Below are 20,193 nucleotides of genomic sequence, written 5' to 3' on the forward strand. Positions count from 1 at the left end.
AAAGTAATAAACTTTCTCTGGCCTAATTCTGATGTTTATATAAACATCTGATGTTTACGTAAACATCAGAATTAGGCCATCTTTAAGTAAAACTGATGACCACTGGAACAGATTCTTCTAAGAGACTGAAAGAGGTTACCAGGAAAAGGTTTCTTAGAGTTTTTGATAACAGACCTCATCATCTGATTTCTAGTGGGATATAAACTTAAACCAAAGATTTATTTAAAAATTCAACTTTCCATGGAGATCAATATTACCTTTATCATAAACCCAACAAATAAATACCAAATCCTCCGCATTCTAAAAAACATTATAGCGTGACTTATACCATGTATCAAAATGAAACAGTAGTAATCCATAAACCCAACAGTTCTACTTCTATGAATCTACTCTGCAGAGATTTTTACAAGTCCTAAAAAGGATGCATGTCAAAGCTTATTATAAATTAGAAATAACCCTAATGTTCACTAACAGATGGTTAAGTAAAATACAGTATCTGTACATAATGCATATTCAGAAGTATTAAGAACAGTACCAGAATATGTACTTACTGACAGTGAAGGTGTCTTTGGCCTTAATATTGAGGTAAAACTGGCTTATAATAGGTACAGTGTGATAGCATTTAAGAAAAACTCTAGATATCTATAGCTATAAGGCTGCACAGGGAGATGTCTGATAAGCCACTGTGATTAAACATTTCTGAGTGTAGGTTTTGGTGGATACTTTTTCTCTGCAGTTTTATTTACTGCTTGTGCATATGTATGTTTAATTTCTTTGTATCATTTAAAAAAAAAACCCACAAAGTTATTTAAAAAAAAAATTCTGAGAGCCAAGGTTAAGGGAAATGAACAAAGTATGGTACCTTAAACGGTTGGTGTAGGTATCAACACAGGTCTTCATTTTGGCCAACAAGGTACCAACAGAAGTTTGACACTCTGACTGTTCATCCTCCTCTTCACCATTCTCTGTAGAAAGAGGCAACAATAGGGGCACCATGCAGGTACAAGAAGCAATGGCCCGGAGCAATTCCAGCAGAGCTCGATAGAGTGGCACATGTCTTGCCATGTCAAGAACTGTAAGAAGAGGAGACAAGCATAAAATGACCACATGTACAATATAAAAGTAAGTTCACAGCAATCTGGCTTCTACTTAGATCTTTAGATTAATTGGTTAGCTGGTAAATGCACTAATGAGGATGTTTATGAACCAATGTGCCCAGTATAATAACCACTTTTAGGGAACAAAATATTGAATAAGGCATACAGTTGGGGAGATAGTAAGAAATGTAACTAAGTTAATTAGTAATACTACATATAAAAATGATTAAACAGTCTAGATAATACATTGTGACAGTAAATACATTTATCAGCATGACATGGAAAAATATTTTAAAAATTAAATTGAAGCCATTGTATCTTAGACAAAATAGAATTATATGAACCACAGTTTATCTCAAAGGTATAATGTTGAGAATGTTACCCCCCCCTTTTTTTTTTTTTGCTTTTTAGGGCCACACCTGAAATGTGGCATATGAAGTTTCCAGGCTAGGGGCTGAATTGGAGCTACAGCTGCTGGCCACAGCCACAGCCACAGCAATGAGAGATCTGAGCCACGTCTGCGACCTAAACCACAGCTCACAGCAACACTGGATCCTTAACCCCCAGAGCAAGGCCAGGTATCGAACTCGCATCCTCATTTATACTAGTCAGGTATCATGTCTCACTGCCCACAGAACTATACTGGGATTGGAGTACCGGGGTGGGTGGGGTAAATGAGACATCATCTAGGAATTCCTGACTGGGTTTGGCAAGTGATCAAAGGAGATAAAAGGCTTAATAAAATTAGTGCTGATGACCTGATGACGAGTAGTGAGCCTGTTCAGACTTATGGAGCAATAGGCCCTTGTTTTACCCCTTTCAATGATGCAGAGGACAGGGGTAAAAAGTATGAATGCCCATTCTTTCCTCATTGAAATATTACCCTCCATCTTACCATATATAAAATTTCCATACATACTTGGTTATATACATAAGGCTTCTTTTCTTTTCTTTTTTTTTTTTTTTTGTCTTTTGTTGTTGTTGTTGCTATTTCTTGGGCCGCTCCCGCGGCATATGGAGGTTCCCAGGCTAGGGGTTGAATCAGAGCTGTAGCCACCGGCCTACGCCAGAGCGCCAGAGCCACAGCAACGCGGGATCCGAGCCGCGTCTGCAACCTACACCACAGCTCACGGCAACGCCGGACCGTTAACCCACTGAGCAAGGGCAGGGACCGAACCCGCAACCTCATGGTTCCTAGTCGGATTCGTTAACCACTGCGCCACGACGGGAACTCCAAGGCTTCTTTTCTAACTCATGATCTAATATCACTATTTACTATAATTTTATAGGATACCATAGTACACTATAGTTTTTAGGAAATCCAAGTTAAAATCCAAAGTTACTAATCGAAAGGCATAAAACACAAAATTAATACACTGGAAAAGCTAGACTTCCATAAACAGGTAGACATGCAAAGTGATAACTAAATTTGGCATTATTTAAAATGCCCATATTCTATGAATTAGCAATATCACTTCTTACTATAAACCTATAAGCAAGGATGACTGATATAATACTGTTTTTAACACCGAGAGTTGGAAGCACCAAAGGGCAAAATAAAAAGGATAAATATACAACAACATATCCAAGTCATTCTCTCCTATGTAGCACTTAAAGGGTAAAGTGAATCTGTCTCCTATATCTACATTTGAGTGAATTAGGTTACAAAAAATAGATTAAGATGACATTTACGTAAACACATTCTCAAATATCATTCATTCCTTTATCATAACTGAGGAACTATGTAGGAATACTTAAGGGGAAAAAAAAAGAATTTCTTAACATTAATTTTACATACATGAGTAACATCTCAAACCTATTATCCTGACAAATAATAAAACATTCTTGATAAGGCTATGGTCTCTTTTGACCATTTCTCTCTTTCTTCATGTGTCTCACTTTGGAAAATATACATCTACTCCTCTTTCTATATGATGATGGTTCTATATGTGCTTCCTCTTTGGAGAAAGCATTACATACCGTGTATATGAGAAACTGAGATTTAGTAAGTTGCACAAGCAGCTAAATAGAAGACAGCAAGACCAGCAATGACACCTAGAGCTTTTCATTATCCTGTGGTGCTTCCTGAGTTGTCCGGTATGGTAACTACTGGTCACATATGACTATTTAAATTTAATTAAAATTTTAAAAAAAGTAAGTTCTGTTCAATTGTATTAGCCACATTTCAAGTGATCAATTACCACAGAAGTCTGGCCTGGACTGTGTAGACATAGAACATTTCCATCATAGGGAAAAATTCTCTTGGTTAGTGCCTTCATCAGATTTTTTATATTCTGTTTATACAAACAAACCATGAGAAGTATGTAGGTATGGGTTCTATCCAGAGATAGGTCTTTCTCTAGGAGTTGTAGGTGTCACAGAGCCACACCTAAGCATAGCCACAGCTATGTTTAAAAGAAAAAAAAAATCTCTAACAGCATGCGTATTTTGTTTCAGATTTATTTCAAAACAAGGGATACATACATGTACTGGATAAAACTGGATAGATATAGAATATTAAATTTAACTATAGGAAATCCCACAATGGCACAGGGGGTTAAGAATCTAACTGCAGCAGCTTGCGTTACTGTGGAAGCGTGGGATTAAGCGCCGGCCCAGTGCAGTGGGTTAAAAGATCTGTGATGTGGGCAGTAACTTCCATATGCCGTGGGTGAAGTCATTAAAAAAAAAAAAAGAAAGCAATTAACCATAAACAAGTAATGGTAGTTTTATGTAGAAAAGGACTAGGGTTATATACGGGACAACTCAGGAAGCATCATGGTATGATGAAAAAAAAAAGGGAAGGGGGTTACAGTATTTTAAAAAAGCGTTATCTATACTATATAGGAACACAGTATAATCAAAAAGCAGGGCAATGCTAGGATAAATTACTTTTCATCATATACCTATATGAACTGTTTTGAAATTGTTTATGAGAGTATATGGCATGCAGTATGTATTTTATTGAAAATATAGGATAATTTAGTATTAGATCATAATAACTTGATAACACAGAGATGATTTAAATAACTTAAAATATAAGCACATGCACAAAAACAATTAAGCCACGATCTTGTCCCAGTTATAAAAAGTAACAAGCATTATTATATACTCTCTCTAGGTAAAAATCCTTAAAAATAAGGAAAACACTTAATATTTTAGAGCGTACATTCATTAAGAAATAAAAATTATTTCCCAATGTTATTAAATAACGTACAGTTCAGCCTTTCCTCAGAATTTGCTATTTTTTCTTACATTCTTTTGGAGTTCTATGAACACAATTTAGGGCCCATATTACAATTACTACCTTCAACTAATCTACACTTCACTGTTGTGCAACATTCAACTGCCAGAAAAATAAAACCAAATATAACAAAGCATGGCTTTTTATAAGTAGTTAATAACGTATATATACTCACATTAGAAAAGCAGTAATATAAATTGTATGCTAAATCATATTAATAATTACAAACATTAAAATGACAAAGGGCTATTATGTATACACAAAAACTGTCTTAGAGGTTTAATAACAGATATTTTGTCAAGATAATAATCGATGGGATTAAAAATTAATACTAATATTGTTTTTACAACAAAATAACTGGGACAATATTGTGTTCTTATTAAAAGACAATGACCCTGGAGAATTAAATCTAAAATGTTCTTAGATAATTGATCCAAAGAATTAAAAAAAATAACTAGACATAGGATATTTTAAGTAAAATGAATTTTAAGTAAAGCTTTAGCTTCTCATTGGCCAACTTTTATGGATAAAGGTATAAATCATAGTACACTGATTATTAATCCCCAAATAGCAATTATAAATAGTGTGGTGAGTTTTCTTTTTTTTTTTTTGCTATTTCTTGGGCCGCTCCCGTGACATATGGAGGTTCCCAGGCTAGGGGTTGAATTGGAGCTGCAGCCACCGGCCTACGCCAGAGCCACAGCAACTCGGGATCCGAGCCGCGTCTGCAACCTACACCACAACTCATGGCAACACCGGATCCTTAACCCACTGAGCAAGGGCAGGGACCGAATCCGCAACCTCATGGTTCCTAGTCGGATTCGTTAACCAATGCGCCACAATGGGAACTCCAGTTTTCTTGCTAAAACTGATAAGTAAGAAGCCCAGGAAATGACTCTATGACTACATTAACATCAATTCACTGGAAAAAAAAACCCATCAATTTTAGATATAGTTCTCCTATAAATATGGCTTCATGTGAAATTTTGATACATTTAGGCAAATGTAAATGACATGTGTATTAATTAGAAGCAGTAACTAGTGACACTTAATCAAGAGTACTATAAAACTTTTATAATGCCTTCCATCACAGGTAACTAACACCAAGTACTAAAGTTTGTCACCTAAGCATCCAAAAAAGCACTCAGAAAAGAACTGAAATCTCTAGACTTCTAATCTAATACCACTTTCCTGCTGATTCTGCTTAACGAGAAAACAAATTTACACATTAAGGGAATAATCATGATACTTTAAAAAACAAAGAAAACCAGGTCTTCCCCTTCTAAAGTCCAAACACATAACCACTAAAATATGTCACTCAAAGGTCATCATTTTAGAAAAAAAGTACTAACATGATTTACTAAAAAAGACAAAAAAGTGTTTTATGTATGGGAAAAAATTTAATATGGCATGAAATTTCTAGGCACCTTTAAGCTTCAATATTATATAATATTAAATATGTTTTATATATATATGTGTGTATATATATGTATATATATGTGTGTGTGTATATATGTATATATGTGTGTGTGTATATATATGTATATGTGTGTGTGTGTGTGTGTGTGTGTGTATATACACATACATATACATATATTTGGTCTTTTTAGGGCCACATCCACAGCATATGGAGGTTCCCAGGCTGGAGTCAAATCGGAGCTGGAGCTGCGGCCTACACCAGAGCTCAAGGCAACACTGGATCCTTAACCCACTGAGTGAGGCCAGGGATCAAACCTGTGTCCTCATGGATACTAGTCAGATTTGTTTCTGCTGAGCCATAAAAAAGAATGAGATAATGCCATTCATAGCAACATGGATGGACCTAGAGATTATCAAACTAAGTCAGAAAAAGAAAGACAAATATCCTATGATATCACTTACATGTGGAATCTAAACTATGATAACAAATGAACTTGTCTATGAAAGAGAAAGAGACTCATAGACATAGAAAACAGACTCAAGTGATGCCAAGGAGGAAAAAGATGGGAGAGGGATGGATTGGGAGTTTGGAATTAACAGATGTAAACTATTACATAGAGAATGGATAAACAAGGTTGCACTGTTCAGCACTGGGAACTATATTCAATATGCTGTAATAAACCAAAATGGAACAAATATGAAAAAGAATGTATACATATGTGTAACTGAATGACTGAGCTCTGCAGGAGAAATTAAGACAATACTGTAAATCAACTACACTTCAAAAAAAAGTATCACTATTAATTCATCAATTGTATCATGTACCACACTAATGAAAGATGGAGTAATGGGATACTGTATGAGAAGAGGGGGATTATATGTACTATCTGCTCAATTTTTTTTAATTAAAAATTATTTAATTGTACACTTAAAACAGGGGAATGTTATGACATACAAATTACACCTCAATAAAGCTGTTATCGTAAAGAATAGAGAAATAGGATCTGGTGTTGCCATGAGGTGCTCAATTTTTTATAAAACATAGCTCAGATCCTGCATTGCTGTGGCTGTGGTGTAGGCTGGAGGCTGTGGTGTAGGTGTAGCTCTGATTCCACCCCTAGCCTGGGAATTTCCACTTAAAAAATGCTGGGATATTAATTTTTAAAACAGTAGTCTAATATTCAATTTAATTTAAAAGTTAAACTACATAAAATTATAGGATTTTAGATAAAATTATACAAGAATACAAGTAAGAACAACAAGAAAAACAAGAAAAACCACAAAAAGAGAAGCTACCTCTCCATTACAAGAATAAAGCTATAAAGCTGAGGAGAGTCTACAACTCAGTACAAAGTGGGTGTGTGTGTGACAAAATGTATGGTTGATAATATTAAAAAAAAACTTCACAGTCTGGAAATACTTCTTCCTCTCTCCCCCGCAACCACCTCCCCACCACCTCAGCCTGCCTGTGCCTGTATTTTCTCTGCACCTATCTTCCCTCTCTTCTCTCTTGAAATAAACACTTCATTGCCTCACTACCCTGAGTCTCTTTCCCAAACTCTTTCTCCAAAGAGACAAAGTTCTGGGACCTGCATCAAGTGGTTACAGTTCAGCGTCCTTACCCCACAGCCATGCGAGAACAGGGTCATCAGCCCCCTAGTTTTTAGCAATCAGCTCCCCAGGAGAAATGACTTCTACTACATGAACCACCTTCTGAGGAGCCTCTCCCAGACAGGGGAATCCCTGAGCTTCCAGTTCAAGTCTGGTTGCTCATCTCTGCAGAGTTTGTGGTGCTTAGGTCCCAAAATGTGCTCCAGATATCACCAGGCACATTACTGCAGTAAGGAGCATCAGGCACTGGACTGGAGATTAAGACATAAGCAGGCTTGTGAACAAACAGAGAATTTGGACAATACAGTTCCAGACCACAACTCCCTTTTTCCAGAATTTGAAATTGTAATAGCAGAAAATGATTACACTTGAAGTTGTAGAAAAAGATGACAAATCAGAGATTATAGGGAGCATGGGTGAAGCACCTGAGGAAGAATTGGATTCTAAGGCAAAGCATGAATCTAGGGAGGATGGAATTTTCCAGAAGTTTAAAACTAAAACATCCCTTGAACGCAGGACAGATTCTTAGATATGGCAGAGGGGCAAGTTGCCCCGTCTGGATCTCCAGTGAAAATATCCCTCAAGAAAAGGATATTCCATGGAGTTCCCATCGTGGTGCAGCAGAAATGAATCCGACTAGGAACCATGACACATTGAGGGTTCAATACCTGGCTTTGCTCAGTGGGTTAAGGATCCAGCATTGCCGTGAGCTGTGGTGTAGGCTGCAGATGTGGCTCAAATCATGCATTGCTGTGGCTGTGGTGTAGGCTGGAGGCTGTGGTGTAGGTGTAGCTCTGATTCCACCCCTAGCCTGGGAACCTCCATATACCTTGCGTGTGGCCCTAAAAAAGAAAAAAAAAAAGGATATTCCAGATTGTCCCTGTGGTGCCAAGAGAATATCTGAATTCCAGGTCATGCCTCAGCTGCTCAACTACCTGAAAGCTGACAGGCTGGGCAGGAGTGTTGATTGGGGCATCCTGGCCATCTTCACCTGGGCTGAAAGCTGTGGATTGGGCACTGGCTACACAGAGGAATGTGTTTGGAAGCAAGATATACTAGATGCAGCTTAAAGACAATGTTGGAAAGCCTTAAAAATATTTACAATCTCTTAGATCTTGCAATTCCACTTCTAGGACTTTATCCTAAGGAAATAATTATGCTAGAGATATACAAAGATATTGTTTTAGGTCTTGCTTACATTGTCTTTAGATTAAACAAAAATGTCTACTGACAGGGAATTAAGTAAATTTTGGTGCATCTATCCAGCAGGATATGTTATGCAGTCTTGACGACAGAGACCTATATACATATCAAATAAGATACAGACAGGTATTCAGAGTGTGATCATATTTACATAAAAATACTTATACCCATGTATGTGTACAAAAATAATATGGAAAGATAAACACTAGATGTGAATTGATTAACAGTGGGACTAAGTGATGTGATCTTTTTACTTATATTTCTTACTACAATAAAAATGGGTTGTGTGTCTAATTAAAAAAAAATCTGGAAATAAATGGGCATAAGAAAATAAGATAATTCTAAGATGAATGAAACATGGAACTTCCTTTTATTCTACTGGTGTTTATTTTACTCCATTAAATTAGCAGTGGGAAGATTACTTAAGATTAAGATTCCAGCTGGGAATCTTAAATTATGGAAGGAGAAAACATTTGCTTCTTATCAGGGAGGGACGGAAGCAAAAGCTGTGGAGGAAGGGTAACAGCAATGGACAGTGTAATTGTGAATAGTAAAAACAGTATGAGACATAAAATTGTGTTTGATTTACAAAGAATTTTAAATTAATGTCATTCTTATATATGCATTTTAAACTTAAAGTATAAAGTTTTTATATATAAGCATTTTTCTTGACAATAATCAGTTACATAAATAAGTGTACTCAATTTAATGTCAAATTCCACCCAGATATTAATGCATCTGGCAATCTATGTTTGTGTCTGAAACCTGGAACATGGTTATATCTGATTTTACACTATTCATGGTTTTTTTAAACCTATTTCTGAATATCCCCAGAGAAGAGAGTCTGGAAAACGAAGGGAGAGCAAATTTAAGCTAATTAAGATAGGCGCTTTTAAACTAGTATGTATGAGTTCTCAGTGAACAAAAGGAAGCAATAAATGTAACAAACTCTTAATGAAATACAAATGAGTACACAACACACCAAGTATTTCAATCTTGAATTCCTTAATCCTATTTTTTGCCATGCAGAGCTTCATCTGAAAACCGTTAGATGTCTTTCCACAGAGCACACTTCACTGTTACTACAGGATTTAAAGTGACCAGCCTGACAGAGAAGAGCAGGGGCACAACGCTGTTATGCAATGCCATGTCTGCAAGGGTGGCCTCCAGCAACTTGTTCACTCAGTAAGTGCCAAGTGGATGTTCAGTGTTACTGCTTACCACCAAGCAAGCAAAGTCACTATCCTCTGGATCCTCAGATGTGGCTGTTTGCTGAATTACGCAATGCTTGAAAAATATCTCGGAATTATCATCAACAACTACAGATACAGGTGTGTGACACTACTATAATTATTCCAGTAAGAGAAAATTTCTTATTTGAAAGTAATAACTAGTAGTAGGAAAAAGAATAAAATTCTCATTTTCTTTATTTGAAACAACATTTCAATGGGGGAAAGGATATTCAAGTGGCTGAAAAGAAACAGAAGAGTAAGCTTAAAGGTTGACCAGACAGGAATTTCATAAGAAATAAATATTAGCCATTTTTTCATGAAACATATGATTCAGGATATATAAAAGCTAAAAATAATTCTAAGAAAAAACGGAACACATTTACTGTTTGGCTTATTACCAGCAGAAGCTATTTCTTTCTACCAAATAGTTAACAGTGAAATTTACCACAAGTTGACTAATGGAAAAGACCCACCCCTTCTGGAGAATTGAGAATATGTGCTATCTTCAAAAAGAAACTTGTCCAGGTTTTTTGTTAACTTCTTTTTCTGAGTGTAAACAGAAGTTCTCCATGAAGAGAAAAGATCCGTTCATCACTACTGTGGACTAATGCAGGATATCTGAGAATAATTTATTCCTGATGCAATGTAGGGTAAGAAACACTTCTCTTTAATTATTTTAAAGCTCGGACACTTAGAGCAAATATTTGATAATAACTATAACCTTGTGAGTCACTGTATTGTATACCTGACTTTATGTATACATCAACTATACTTCAAAAAAATAAAAAATAAACTGAGACATTTAGTAATTTCATTATTTTAGGCTAAAGTATGTGGTGATCATATATAACATTATTAGGCATAAACTACAGTTCACATTAAATACATCGACTTAGTTAAATAAACATAAAAATTTTTAAATAAATTTATAGCTACTAAATATAGAGCCAAAATACATAAATAGCAGAATCTAATATGTTCCTTCTCATTATATTTTCTATTATTCTGTCCAATTGTAAAAATGATAATACATTTGAAATTCTACTAAAATTTATCATTTTCCACCACCTTCAACAAAGTAAAATAGAACTATACACTGAAAAATTATGCAACAAAACAAGTATAGTAAATTTATTTGCTACCTCTTTGTACAGTTCAAAGATATCTTTCCTAGAGATTTTTTTCACAAACAATTTTCTTTTTCTCTAGACCAAGAGGTTTTTCTGGGAAAATGGGTACTCCCGTCATCACTATAGCAGAAGATGAGAAGAAGCAAGAAGAAAAAGAAGAAAAGGAAGAATCTGTCTTGACTGTGCTAGGCATTATTGGGATAGTATTTAACCTCTTGGTGATTGTTTTTGTGTATATTTACATCACACTTTGATGGTCTCTTTCATGGGATTGCATCCAGCTCTAACAAAAACAAATTCTAAGATATCCTTTAAAAGACTATTTTTAGAAAATTATGATGAATGTTCCAGGGTAAGTACCTGGCTCCCAGGGCGGTATCAGAGCAGTGCATCAGTAAAGGCACAGCCATGGATATATGAACAGTAACGATTTACTGCCAGAAGATATACAAGATTTGGTAAATAGAAACGAGACACAAAAGCAACAATGCAACAGATTTTTCTAAAAGTACATATCATTTACAGATCATGTTCCTTTAAATTTATGTTTGCTTTAAGCCCTTAATAATCTGCTTAACACAGGAAAGGGAAAATGTTTCATCATGGTCAAGTAGACTAAAAAAAAAAAAGGTACAGGAAAATAAAGTTTTAGTCAGTATTATAAATGCTGCAGTATTATAAATGCTTTAGTCAGTATTAAAATATTTTCAAAAGTATTGTCTTCCTTTGGATTTATACTTAGTATCTCAAAAGAAATGCCTGACTTACAATAATTTTTGGTAGTTAAGCAACTGTAATGACAAGATTTCACAGAAAATAAATACTATGTAGAAAAAACATCTTGTTTTTTTCTGACGTTCTTCAGCATGACTGACTTTTTCTCTAATCAATTTCAGTAATACAAAATGAGGGAGGCTCAAGTGACATATAAAAACCTGCACTCAATCTAGTACAGAAATATTTGTTTATGGAATTTCATTTGAGTGGGCTCAAAAAGAAATGTGAAAATTAAATAAATTAATCAAATATTTAATAGTCCAATAAAGAATTTATTCATTCTTACTTTGCCTAACATGAAACATAAAATCATCCTGTATTTCATGGAAATAACACATGGAAACAAAACAATCAGAGATACTTAAATTATTTCTCTATAAATTATAAATCCTTACAACAACTGGATACTAAAAATCTATAATTATCTGCCACCAATACTCTACAAGTAATGTGGCTAGCTAGCATGCATATTTTAAAAGATAGTCACGTAACAAATATATTTTGCCTGGTAAACTACCTTATTCAATAGACAGTTCAATTTTTTACTACCAATCCAATAATTTGACTTTTATACTTATAATCCCTTCTGACTCTAAACTATTTCCTTCTCTAGCAGATCAAGAGTTGCAAAAATTATACCTGAACAACATACAGGGTTTTGTCTGTTTATCTGTTTCAAGGCTGAGATAAACACTGGGTACAGTAAACAGAATTTTTTTCACTTACAATTTTAAATTCTCACTAAAATGTAACAATAAATACATCAAAAACTATTCTTTGATACTTAAAAATAAAACATGGCTTTGCAATTAAGATCCTTGCAGTGAGATTATTGGAAGGATATCTTAAGTGAGCACAGATCATCAAGAAATCTGTACATTAATGTTAGTTGTTCTGCTGCAGAGCTATGAATTTAATACATAATTAATTCTATCACATACAAGTGCTCTAAGGAAAACAAATACTTCGATAAAAATAACTTCTGTATGAAATGATTCATACACAATACTTCATTTCCTTTTCAAATTTTCTATTATTTAATTTATTGAATTTATACTTCTCAACCAAGCTTTTAGCTCATTTGGGGGATGATTTAGGTCAACCCTACAAAATGGTAAACTTGGGCTCAAGCTGGCAGTTAACCCAGCCACTAGGTCAAAGTAATAAAAGAAATGGGGACTCCATCAAAAGATCAAGGTTTTTGGCATAATATCAAAGTATGAATGTTTTTTACACAATTAAAGGCCAACTTGCTCTACCCAGTAAGAAGGGTATTCTACTGGGGTGTGATACACACACACACACACGCATGCACACACAAAACCTTCTATAGTTTCTCATGGAAACCTAATTTGATGAGTGTGTTAGCCAATTGCTTTTTTATGCTTTTAAAAAGTATTCCATTAATTTATCATATAAGAATCTAGTTTACATAAAATCATGTAATGACAATACAACAAGCATAAATAAATTTGGAATTAAATATAACTCAATACGCTGACAGTCTAAAGGGAAAAAAATACATATGGCATAAGACAAGCTGTTTACAGAAGTGGAGAGTTATAATACATCTGGCAAGTTGGTTGGTGGAATTTTATTAAGTGGGTTTATACTATAATTGGAATACAATCTGAGAAGTGAAAATATAAATATTAGGCACACTGAAATTAATAGGAAGGGAAGGACCATTCTACTTTGGATAATCAAGGAAGACAACTTGAAAGTGTGGCAGAGATTTTACCCTTATAAATCTGTATAAATCAAGTCAGTTGGAAACTCATCTAAATTTTAATTTAAGCAACTTTCCCTCCCTTTTATAGGAAGTTGTTTCAGACTTTACTTGTACTATACAGATAATTTTTAAGGAAACTGGGGCTATCATGATACAATTTGGGATTAAAACCCAAGTGACATGTAACTCTACTGAGCAGAAGAATCTTAGGAAATTTTCACCCATTTCTGACAGACTCTATCTTAAAACAAGGGAAGCAAATGGTAATATAATGATATAACCCCAAAGTTTTAAATGCACTATTACCAAGAAAACTGTAAATAATGATATGATGTTAAGAATTATGTGTTATGACAGCAGAACAATTTCTACTTATTTCTCGGGCACTGGGTATCAGCAAAAATAACTACTTTCATAAACAATGATAAAATCACTTTTTTTTTGTTTATAAACCAGTATATTTTCATGTAACATCACTAATACAATTTCTAAGCCCTCAAAGAAAAAAAGGCCTTTCTGAATTTGTGGCCCTGAGGCCTGGAAAGACAGCTATGATTCCAACTGCGTTTACTCTGAAATAACTTTTCAGTAGTAACTTTCGGATTTTAAGAATGTGGTCAGATTTAAGACATTAGCCATAAAAAAGTAACTTTATTCTCTCACAAAATTAAACTTACATACTGACTTTTGAGGAATTAACCTAAGATAAGATACAAAAACTTTAACCCCACAAAATCCAATGTGAGGAGAATCAGATGGTATAACAAAGCTCGCAATAATGGTTTTTCCCCTTTATAGCTAGTTATGGCACTACTAAGCCAATCCTATGAAAATGAGGAAATATTAATACTAGTATATACCACCACTTAGCTAAGACAACAAGACAAATTAGTTAATATTTTATAACATTTCCAATAAAAAAGTTCTACACTTGTTCTTTCACTTTCACCTTCCTCTAACATATCACGTTTATTCACTTCTCTTTTCCACACCAAAAAAATCCATTTATATCTTGCTTTAAAATTTGAGTTTAGTAATGGCCATATTACTGCTAAAGAGTTAAATGTGGGCAAATGAATAAATTTTTATGATTTGTTTCTTCCTAATCTGACACTATGAAACCAGCACTAAAAAGGTAGAGATTTTACAACACTTTGATAAAGGGTTTTTGGCATGCTCCACTCTATTATTTAATGTAAATATAATGATTATTCATTTAATGTGCTCAGTGGTAGTGTTTTCTGTAAATAAGAACACGTTATTTTCCAAAATAGGAGATGAGATGAGGGTGAGGGACTCTTAACTTTTTACCTGCTAATTCTCACATTCATATATTTTTACAAAGTATTTCTAGCAATGAAATGAGATCTCCATCTAGTGGCCAGTGGGGTAATTGAAGGCTTACTCAATAGCATATAAGTAACTGACAGTGAGTATGGTGGAAGGAAAAAATGATCCTTGTTTCCAAGGCAGCTTTCAAAATAACATGGCTATGACAAATGGAAGTCAGAATGTTGGGAGAAAGAAATTAAAATGAACTTATCTTTCATGTGAGGATTCTCCTATCTATTTAAGAAATCCCTCATGAGAGTAACTGCTTTCTAACAGTTTTTGTTATTCCTTTAAAAAATGATACTAGAGAAAAAAATAGCCCAATACAAACTACAAAATTCACTAATTTGTTTCAGTTACCTACCTTGAAGTGGTGGCTTCAAATATATTGTTTTATAATTTTTGTAACAACTTTCTTATAGACTTAGCTTAATGAACTAAGTTCTCTGAAGAAAAATAAAAAAAAATTATATTTAAAAAATTACTAAGTTTGCTATGTATAATTTCGTCTACACAGTTATGTTACTGAACACTGGCTCACATTGAATCTGTTTGCTACATGTGTTGTATACACCCTTTGTTGCTGTGAAAAAATGATTCCTAAAAAGCAATTAAGTGGTCAAAGCAACCTCAAAGGCTAAGAGGGAACATAAAGTGCTCTCTCGATGAGAAAATAAAAATCTTGGATCATTTGAAAAGTGGTATGTTGCCTTACGCAGTAGGCTGGTAAGGGTGATAAGAATAAATCGAGGGGCTGCCCCTGTGGTGCAGTGGGATCGGCGGCATCTCTGGAGTGCTGGGATGCAAGTTTGATCACTGGCCTGGCACAGCTGCTTAGGGATCCAGGGCTGCAGCAGCTGTGGCACGGGTCACAAGTGTGGTTCGCATCTGATCCCTGGCCTGGGAACTCATATGCCATGGGACGACCAAAACAAACAAACAAAAAAAAGGAATCAAACAAACATTCATGTGATAAAGCAAAATGAAGCTGAAATCTGTGGAAGTGCTGTGCTACTCCTACAATACCAAAATGGTCTCTCTTGTTGTGATAAGGTGCCTGCAACAGATTGAGAAAGTAGTAAGTGTGTGACTAGGAGAGATGACACAGAAGCGTATCTCTGTTGATGGCAAAACGATGCAAGAAAAAGCACTTAGCCTCTATGCACTCAACATAAAATCAATTATAATAATATCAGATATATTTTATATTGATCTGATATTATAACATCAGATAAATATTAAAAAACCAATTTAAATAACATAACACCTCAATATTTTTATGAAAAAGCTTGAAGTAGGCTAATAGCATGTTTTAAAGCACAATAATCTCCATAAAGGTGGAGAATAAGAGTAGTAATCCCTTTTCAAATACATTTTCCATCAATCTAACTGCATTTATACTGCTACCAAGCATCAAAACAGACTAATGAAAGATTCATTCCCATTGCTTTCCTTTCTTATTCTTTCTTGATAATCTAATTAAATGTGCCTGTTTCCATGAGTAAGAATATGAATAAAGGCAGAGATAAGCAGAAATTTTTTTAAGTGAATAAATAAAATTAAAGGTCCTGGCTAAAATAAGGAGATGTTAATTCCTTGGAGTTGTTACTGTTGCTGCTGTTGTTTTGACACTATCTGTATATCACCAAGTGTCTAAATAAAACATAAACTTTCTATTCTTATTTAGGAACAGAATACATTTCTTGGAAGATAATTTCACAACCAGGTAAATAATAAACTAGTTTTAATCAATAATTTGTTGTATACTGGCCAAATAAGTCACTATGGTTCTTTTATTTTTGCATTGGTAAAAACGAATATCTTATTGTCAAGTACCTATGAACTTGAATCTCTTTTTCTTTAAATCACTACAGTCTGCAGTTCTAGTATTTGAGGAAAAAAAAAAGTTCAATTAACCATATTTAGATCAGAATGTTGTCATGAAGCTGCTAGCCTTTGCCCTATCATTTTCAGCTATAGGTTATTAAAAGAAAAAAATGTACTTTCACAGTTGAAAACAAAGGAATAAAGAACACTATTATTCTATGTTATAGGACAGATGATAACACAATAACAAATTAGGGGCTCTCTCAAAACTATTTCTAGAATAATTTTTAAGAAATAAACTCACACCTACATGAATTGGAGAAGAAACTCAAATATTTCAACTGAACCTTATTATTTAAACTGATAATGATAAAACAGGTAAATACAAGTATTCATCCACAAAGACATCTTAGAGGACTGGTTATAGTATGGTTTACCTGAATCATTTCGTAGATAAGATGACATGGCTGGGATGAGGCAGGACTGACTGAGAAGCTCTAGAAGTACAGAAGGAAGGGCGTTACTGTTCTGTCCTCTACTCTCGTGAGATGACTGAGCCTCTCCATTTACAGCACCACTTGCAGGGTTTATATAACTTGCAAGAACCTAAAAATAAAAATTGTTGGATTTAAACTGAATTTTAGCTTCATATAATTTGAAAGCCCATGTTTTACGTTAGATATTCAATCTGAATACCAAGAAGATATATTTTCAACTCAACCAATGCTTCATACTACATGTTTTAAAAATGAGACTTCTTTAGATTTTCAAGAGGATGTTTTGCATGATGTACACAGCATATGACTAGATGTACAGAAGCAATCCACCTAAGAACATGAATTTAAGAGTTTGGTAGCAACTCTGAGATTATTTACTTTATTGAATAGATTCAGTTTATAGTCTGAGGGTGATGGAATCAGAATTTTAAGTAGAATGAGCTTGAAAAATGCTTAAAAAAAAAAGAGACTGATTTTTAGTTCACTAGGGGATACAGGATCTTTAAGAATCTTCTCTTTTCTATGGTACTGAAGGTTTTGTATACTAGATCACCTTGCCCAATTCTAGAAAACTCATAGAACAATGTGAGGAACAAAGACATTAATAGATATTTAAAAATAAAGAAAGAGTCCAGATACAGCACTTTAGGTGATAAGCTAACTTGAAGAAGGAAGTTATGGTACATTTTTCAGTTATTGGATGATTTCATCCTTGTCACTTTCCTCTCAGTGAACAAGCTAATTGAGAGGAAAGAATTCAGAGTTACAAGTCAGGAATAATAATCTTTGTCCATTATCTTAAATGTGCTGAGAGCAGGGGCTTTATAATAGTAGCTGATAATGAGATGGATAGTCAAAAGTACTTAAAAACAATACAAAAAAATATTTTTTCAACTTTGCAAATATACCTGCAGAAGACAGGTAACATGCTCTTCTTCCAGCCTCTGTTTAGTTAAGGCTTGTTCCACATCCCATCCAGACGCGGTAGAGCCTGTTCCAAAGCCAGTCCCTTTGGCCCAATAGAGCTGCTGTTCTTCTGTTGATGTAGGGTTATGAGAACTTGATACCTGTGGCTTATAACAAAAAATAAATTATTACTATTTGGTTTTATTTATCCTCAAAAATGTCTGTATAAATTTAAATATTTTAGCTGTTACAGAAAACAGTTTAGAGATTTCTTAAAAAAATCAAAGAATTACAGTGTGACCCAGCAATTCCATTTCTAGGTATATATCCAAAGAAATAAACCTGATACTCAAACAAATACATTACAGTCATGTTCACAGCAAGACCATTCATAACAACTGAAAGATTGGCCCAAAAGCCCATCAAGGGCTGAATGCATTCCATTTATATGAAATATCCAGGGTAGGTAAATATATAGAGACAAAATACAGACTGGTAGTTGTCAAGGATTAGGGAAAAGGGGAAATAGGGAACAAATGCTTACTTATATTTAAGAATAAACAGGAGTTCTCTGGTGGCTCAATAGGTTAAAGATCTAGCATTGTCACTGCTGTGGCACAGGTTCGATCCCTGGCCAGTGCAGCAATAAATAAATGAACACATAAATGAACTTTTAAAAATATTTACCAGGAATGATGGGGTAAAAGCAGCTTATGGCCTACAGAGTCAAAGACTCAAGATTAAACAGAGAAAACAGGAGAAGGAATAGGGATATGAGCCAGATCTTTTAGAATGAATCTACAAGGGTGTCCTATGTTTTCAATCACAGCAAGCAAGATTGCTTCTGTTTCTAGGAGTAATTCTCAATTTCTTATTTATAATGTGATATGTGGAAAATTTTCTTTGGGGAATACAGAACATAGTAAAAACATGAATGTTGTAGAGACAGAAAAAAAATGACTGAAATCACTGGTTTATTAATGCAATCTCAAACTCTGTAAGGCCAATTACTATAATTTCTGTAGACTGTAAAATTAATTTTGTAATAAGAATCCTCCTTTAAAAATGTTTTACTCGGAGTTCCCGTCGTGGCGCAGTGGTTAGCGAATCCGACTAGGAACCATGAGGTTGTGGGTTCGATCCCTGCCCTTGCTCAGTCAGTGGGTTAACGATCCGGCATTGCCGTGAGCTGTGGTGTAGGTCGCAGACGCGGCTCGGATCCCGCGTTGCTGTGGCTCTGGCGTAGGCCGGTGGCTACAGCTCCGATTCAACCCCTAGCCTGGGAACCTCCATATGCCGCGGGAGCGGCCCAAGAAATAGCAACAACAACAACAACAACAACAACAAAAAGACAAAAGACAAAAAAAAAAAAAAAAAAGTTTCACTCAATTATCATACTATGTACCCTCAAAATATTTGAAATAAAGTATTAATTTCAGGGGTAATTTGCAAGCATTTTAACAGAAATATTTTCTAAGGAAGAATATTATATATGAGCAATACTTTCACAAAATGTAATACAATTTTACGGATCTATGATGGAAGAAATTCCAACTTCCACATTTTGTAAAATAAAGTTAAATAATAAAAATTTCACTACCATCTATATTTAAAAGGTAATAATTAAGGTTATTAGTAAAAACAGCTATTTATTTTTTAAAAAACATTTCTAAATGCGAAGTATAATATATTTACAGAGACAACACAAACAGGTAAAGTTTAATGAATTGCAAACAACTTATTTAACCATGCAGATCAAGAATTAAATCACTGCACACAAGAAATTGCCCTTGTTCCATCATACCCTCATTCTTCTACAAAGCTAATGGATAACCTGACTTTATACTCATTACTTCCTTTTTTAAATATAATTTTGCCACCTAAATGTGAAACCCTAGTCACTATAGTTTAGTTTTATTTAATTTTTGAACGTTATAAAAATGGAATCATGATACATGTATTCCTTTGTGCCTGGCATTTTAGTTATGCTTATAAAATTTCTTGGTCCTATTATATGTAGTTAACTGTAGCTATTTACTTTCATTACTTTATGGTATCCTATTGCAGAGTAGACTACACTTATTTACCCATTCTACTGCTTTCACATTATTTATTTTATCCATTCTATTGCCTTTACATTATTACGAATGATGATGGGACAATATTTAGTACTACTATTTTTGAAA

The 20,193-nt window shown here is 34.4% G+C and overlaps 1 protein-coding gene and 1 pseudogene across 46 annotated transcripts in view; one reads left to right on the top strand and one right to left on the bottom strand.

Annotated features, from left to right (window-relative positions):
- Positions 1–20,193, bottom strand: part of BIRC6 (baculoviral IAP repeat containing 6) — a 256,491-nt gene that overhangs the window by 41,011 nt on the left and 195,287 nt on the right. For all 46 annotated transcript variants that reach the window (XR_014842325.1, XR_014842324.1, XR_014842323.1 and 43 more), the window contains 3 exons: positions 18,010–18,174; positions 17,042–17,210; positions 863–1,073 (listed from right to left, as the gene is read on the bottom strand). Coding sequence is in view for 42 of the 46 variants with exons in the window: in XM_085019687.1 (XP_084875813.1) it covers positions 863–1,073; positions 17,042–17,210; positions 18,010–18,174 (545 nt within the window). In the remaining 4 variants the exon portion in view is untranslated. The remainder of the gene's footprint in view (positions 1–862; positions 1,074–17,041; positions 17,211–18,009; positions 18,175–20,193) is intronic.
- LOC110260070 (uS5 assembly chaperone PDCD2-like) lies at positions 3,146–11,190 on the top strand (annotated as a pseudogene).

Source organism: Sus scrofa, chromosome 3 (assembly GCF_054392235.1).
Source record: "Sus scrofa isolate SSC_HxYL_T2T_F1_AM1 chromosome 3, Sscrofa_HxYL_maternal_Yorkshire_Landrace_v2.0, whole genome shotgun sequence".
NCBI lineage: Eukaryota > Metazoa > Chordata > Mammalia > Artiodactyla > Suidae > Sus > Sus scrofa.